The sequence below is a fragment of the Lepidochelys kempii genome, chromosome 5 (genome assembly GCF_965140285.1).
Source record: "Lepidochelys kempii isolate rLepKem1 chromosome 5, rLepKem1.hap1, whole genome shotgun sequence".
Taxonomy (NCBI): Eukaryota; Metazoa; Chordata; order Testudines; family Cheloniidae; genus Lepidochelys; species Lepidochelys kempii.
In genome coordinates, this window is record NC_136384.1 from 19,729,900 (window position 1) to 19,735,899 (window position 6,000).

Consider the following 6,000-nt stretch of genomic DNA (forward strand, 5'->3'; position numbering starts at 1 on the left):
TAAGACACTGCAACTGTTTAACTGTAGATGTATTTGTGACACATCCAAAACACTACTTGCAGCAATGTAAGAAACCCTCTTAAATGGAACTGAATAGCCAAAAGAATAAAGAAATTTAAATGTGTGTAATTTGAAGTAGTCAGGCATATAAAAATTTCTGACATAAAACTCCTCCCTAATTGCCAGACAATCATTGTACAGGTGTTCTATTGCGAAAACTCTGATTTATACATATACATAGATACACATATACAATATGTCACGAACAAGGCTCATATATTTATTAAATGAAAAAGTCACCCATATACTACAACTACAATAAATAATAAATAATATTAATAATAATGATAATACTCAGTGAATTTCAGGGGACTCTTTGAAAGGAGTAAAAACATTAAGAAAGAAAAAGTATCAGTGTCTTAAATTGAAAAGGAAAATTTTGAGATTTCAAGTTGATCATGATTATTCCATCAGTAAACATTAACTTCTAAAATTAAGAATTATTTGCTTTAGTATGGCTGACCTTTCTATTATGATTCTTATTTTTTATTTATTTATTTATTTAATAAAAGAGGCTTTGTGACTGTTAAGTCTTATCCTAGCTGTTTTGGTTACCATTCTTCATATAAATAAACACAGAAACCCCCATTTTTAAACATTCTCCAACGTTTGATTTTTTAAAAAATGAGATTTAACCTAGCTCACTTTGAACAATTATACTGTTGATTTTTTTATTTACAATAACAAACGTATGAAAATATTTGAAAATGTTCCAATCAGACTTGTCGAAATAATAATAATGATAATACTACCAGCTCTTATATAGCGCTCAATGAATGTGCTCTCCAAAACAGATTAACACAACCAAAACGGACAAAATGCATGTAAATAAATAAGACTATTTTAATTGCATGCTAAGCAAAGATTTTACATACTTGAGCCAGTAAAATGTCCACTTGCCAAAGAAGTTGGTCCATTTTTCCCACTGCTCACAGGAGGTGAAAACATCTACAAGAAACAAAGAAACATTACTGCTGGAAAACAGGAGATTTTGTGTTCATTGTTAACCCAAAGTTCCTTCCACATTCTCTAAAAAAGGACATTAATAGTTTACTTAATATGAATCATCCATCTGAGATGATGGTACCGAAAATGATACCGTATTTCTTACAACCCCACCCCTAGCCCCTTACCACTTCCACTTTTTTTTTTTTTAATTAGGCTCATTAGAGTCCCAAACAATACAACTAACATTTGGAAAAATCACAGACCCCAACAATATTACCAAAACTCAGTGAGGAACAATCCCCACTCAAACTCCTATGCTGACAAAGGCAAGGGAAAAAAAGTTTTTGTTGAAACCTTGGCCATAAATGTAGCAATGTCCATTTCCATCCCGTTTTAGGATTTGCCTGTCATATGTGAACCCAAATAATAATAATGCAAAGTGCCACCTGCCCTAAATTCTCATTTCGTCTCTAACATGAGAGCAATTTGAAGCAAGACTCTCTCTCTCTCTCTCTCTCTCTCTCTCTCTCAATCTCTCTCTTCCCCTCCCCCTTCTCTCTCTCTCTCCAGCATTTATTTCGACCCTAATTGGTTTCCCTCTTCTTCGACGTGTCTAGTGGATAATACGCACCTTCCCTGAGTCAGAGCCTGCAAAAAGCGAAGGAACAAATGGAAAAAGTGCAACAAGCAAAGGCGGGGGGGGGGGGCTGCAAAGCTGCCTCAGGCTACATTTCCTGGCCAAACTTCCCAAAGCCATTTCTCCAAAGGAAAGTCTTGAGCAGCATAATGACAGGTTTCAGAGTAGCAGCCGTGTTAGTCTGTATCCGCAAAAAGAAAAGGAGTACTCTCTAAGGTGCCACAAGTACTCCTTTTCTTCCAGAGCAGCAGCAGACTGAAATAGCCTCATTTACAAGGTGGTTTTGATTTTCGTGGTAATGTTGATTCTTTTTAGAACATACATGCACCTTACACAAACTGGTTTTTTCCCTTAAATAAATGCTCCTGACATATTGTGGGGAAGGGGGGAGGGATGAGGAGGAAGGGAGAGGAAGGATGGGGTGGGGGGAATAAAACTAGACAAGTGCACACGTCCAGATTAACGTTTGCCCTCAGAACTAGGCTATTTACAAGAACCCCAAAGAGACAAAAAGTACTTTTAAAAAAGCACCATCTATCCGGGGATCCTCAGAAAAGATTTAAACAGGTTTAACGACAGCAGAAGCCATCTGAGATTTCAGAGAAAACTTTAAACTGAGGCAGTTGTGGATTTCTTTGCACTCTCAATGTGCCAAAAAAATGAAACAAGGGAAGAACTGAAAGTAGAATATAAGTAACTAATTAGTAATTAATTAGTTCACGTGCCATCAACACTTTGACAATGTAAATAAGTGCTGAGTAATAGGATTATATTATTGTTAATATTAACTAATGATGAGAAATGTCCATTTTTAGGTGGGTTGATTTTTTTGTAAAAATAATTTCTGGATATCCATGACATTAAAAGTAAGCTAGGCACAAGATTGCATCTCCCATCACGTACAAGAAAATATAATAAGACTCTTGTTTTTGTTTTGTTTTTTGTTTTTTAAGCGAGCATATTTACCATGGGTCTAGCTGCTGATTAAAAATTACCCAATGTACTTAGATCACAGTTTTGTTGTTTTGTTTTTTGTTTGGGTTTTTTTTTTTTTTTTGGTTTTTTAGTTTAACAGATCAGCTAGAAGATATTTTTTACAGCTGTTGTTAATTTCCACCGTTGTTTCTTACCGCACTGAAATCCAGTAAATCACTCAGTTCTTTGTCCGTCCCTAAGGCAGCCATTCGCTGTTGGTGATGCATTTTAGCAAAATCACACAAACCTAGAAACATGGAAATAACCGCAATCAGAAACCCAGTCCCGAGCCTTAGAGGAAACACAATCGGATTTTTTTTGGGGGGGGGGGCGGGTAGATTGGGGAGGGGGAGCTGAGAAGAAGGGAGGGAAAAAAGATGGAGGGGCAGCAAAAACAACAACAAAAAAGGCGATATTGTATTTCCAAAAGAGACGATCGAAACCTGGTAACATCCACTCTAAACCCAAATCCAAAAAAAAAAGGAAAAATAGAGCCACGCTCTCAACGCATCATTTATGCAACAGGAGGTTCAGCGAGGAATGAATGAGAATCGCAGGGAAGAAACTACAGCCATCCGCTCCCAACTTTTTTTCCTTTTCCTCCTTCCATGTAAAGCAGCATGTAAGGATTTTTTTTAAAGACCCAAAGTCTTTAGAGTGAAGAGCCGCCGGGTGCAAAGGGAAATCAGAGTTGGGGGTGGAGTGGAAGGGGATGGGGGGCCGAATTCAGGCTTTGACAATTAGACCAAATCCCTCATTTATGAAAGAGAGGATGGTTAAAAAATAATAATAATTATAATAATAATCAAAGCACCCCAGGCCCCTTTGCAAAGTCATCAGTTCCTTTAAAGTGGGCAACCGGGGGCGGGGGGGGGCAAAGGGAGACTCGCTCCATAAAGAGCTCGCAGCCCCCGTGGAGGCAAATAAATAAATACATTCAAAAATAAAAAGCCGCGTGGTGAGCAAGCCCCCTCCAGCAGCTCCTGTCCGAGCCCACAGATCCGAACTTAGCTCCACCATTACACCGGCCGGCCACCGATCGACTCTAGCCCAGCGGCGGTACCTACCGCCCGAGAGAGGAGAGAAGGGACTCCCCTTCCAAGAACAGTACCGAGCTCTGGGTTTCATTGCTATAATCACGGCATTCACCAAACACACACCGCTACCGCCACTAAAGAGCAAGAGAGACACGGCAGAGCTCTGACTCTGAACCAAACTCTTTCTGCCTCGGGAGAAAGCGAGAGGAGGGAGGGGGGGGCAACCCCGCAAACAAACCAAAACAAGCCGGACTGCAAGTTCAGCTAAGGAAAGGGGACAAAGCAGCAGCAGAAAAAGAGCACGTTCCCCTGGCTCTGGGCTTTGCTTTCACAGTAACACCTCCAAAAGGAAAAGAAAAAACGCAAGCGGGCACCTCATTGTCCTCCAGACCCGCAGCTCACGTAGCCTGAAATCCCAGTCAATTGGTGCAGATTTCCTCCTCGTCCGAAGCACTTTTAAATTGATTACACTTTAAATTTCTTCAGCTCACACACATACACATGGCAAAGCAAGTTTATACTAGGCTGCAAATACACACGTGATTGAAAGACTTTGCCAAGAAGAACAATATCCCCCCCCCCACACACACACACACACACCCGTATTATCCAGGTCATCTTTTTAAATTCTGTTTTGATTTGGTTGTGGTTTTTTTTTGTTTGTTTGTTTGGTTTTTTTGCACCTAACGCTACATTTCACATGCTGGGTTTCAATTTACAGAGAGTATTGCTGCAAACTTGGGGGGGGGGGGAATCAACCATTTGATTTGTTTTACACTCAAAAGTTTCTGGGGACCATGCCAGCGGACCCCTCCCACTCCACCCTTAAAGCATGTTATACTTTTACTTCAAATGTTGCTGCTACAGGCCCCATATACTCCAAAACCTCAAAACCTGACTTCATTTTCCAGCAAGAAACAAAGGACCAAATTCGTTAGATGGATCGTTGAACAATATAAGTTCATACATATAGCTACACTGCATAAATGCACTAGTACAGTGTATTTTCAGTTTGAATTTACACATTGCACAAGTTGTAAGGTGTTTTTTTTCAAAAATAACACAACGGGATCAACAATTTTTAAAAAAATCACACAAGTTACTCTAACAGCAAATTGTAACTTTACCTTAATGGCCACAAATCTGTTCACAATAGTCCAAGGAAATATGTATCTATTTTAAAGAGAGAAATCTTCTGCGAAAGTGCTTTATAAGCTCACATAGGTTTGACCCCCCAAAAACAAAAAAATAACAACAAAAAGTACTTTAACTGGTTCTCAGTCCTGGTCCAGGGTTATTCCCCGATTTAAACGAACACTACACCTGGCTTTGTTTTTTTTGTTTGTTTGTTTGTTTTTCGTTTTTTTTGATTCACCACCACGAAACAAGTGTCCCAAAATCTCCCCACCCAAAACAGAACAAAAATAAAAGCCAGCCAAAAAAAAAAAAAATCCAAGTAACTTTTCCCTCTTTTGTTTTTATAAACACATGGTTATTCACAAACTCTTCAAAATCTTGGTGGTGGCGGGATGTGTTGTTCCCTCTGTCCTTCCTCGGTTGGTGCTTTTTGTGTTGTTGGTTTGTTTGTTTTTTAAAAGTCTTAAACTTGTTCCAAGTTTACAGCTCTCGCCTCATCATCATCAGTGACTCCCCCATGGAGACGTTGGTAATAATACGTTTCCCTGAAAGATACATTGTAATCCATTCACATCCGGGCAATGCAGAGGGGTTTATAAAGAGAACGAGCTGCTTGCTGCTGCCGCCGCCGCCGCACGTTGCTGCCTGCTGCCGCCGCGTCGTCTATTACGGACAATGACGAGAGGAGGAGGAGGAGGAGGAGGAGGGGTGGGGAGTGGGGGGAGGAATGAAGAGAGTGATAAACAGACAGGCTAGAGAGTCGACCAAGATGGAGTCAGCTCAGGCTAGGTGGGAGGAGGAGGAAAGTGGAGGATGGTTTCTGTTCAGGATAAATGGAACCTCCCATTCACCCCCACCCATCCCAATGCAATAGAAACAGGAAGCTAGTGAGGAGGTGGGTCCCTGTGAAAGAGACAGACAAATAGGAATTGAAGAGCCCTGCTGATGGGCACCAGCTAGTGGTGCTTAAGATTTAGGAGCAGCTGGAATGACTGACCGGGCTAGAACTGGGTTGCAGGTTTTGCCACCTGCTCTAGTACAGCCGCGTGCACTTTAGTTTAATTTTTCCGTGCGACATTGTGACCCTTCGTCACACAGGAGGGTTTGGGAGAGGTGTATATGTCCCCCAAAGCACTCTTGGGAGCTGGGTGGTGAAGATGCGATGTTGCTGTCTTCCCGTATATTGAAGTTTTGATGCAACATAAA

At 40.7% G+C, this 6,000-nt stretch overlaps 1 protein-coding gene across 14 annotated transcripts in view; it reads right to left on the reverse strand.

The window, feature by feature from the left end:
- Positions 1–5,470, reverse strand: part of TCF4 (transcription factor 4) — a 315,105-nt gene extending 309,635 nt beyond the window's left edge. For 2 of the 14 annotated variants that reach the window (XM_073343597.1, XM_073343587.1), the window contains exons 1-2: positions 1,363–1,450; positions 936–1,008 (exon numbers count right to left, since the gene is read on the reverse strand). In XM_073343597.1, coding sequence (XP_073199698.1) covers positions 936–1,008; positions 1,363–1,395 — 106 coding nt within the window. In that variant the 5' untranslated portion in view covers positions 1,396–1,450. The other 12 variants (XM_073343585.2, XM_073343586.2, XM_073343592.2 and 9 more) reach the window with 12 other exon arrangements.
- Between the last annotated feature and the right edge of the window lie 530 nt (positions 5,471–6,000).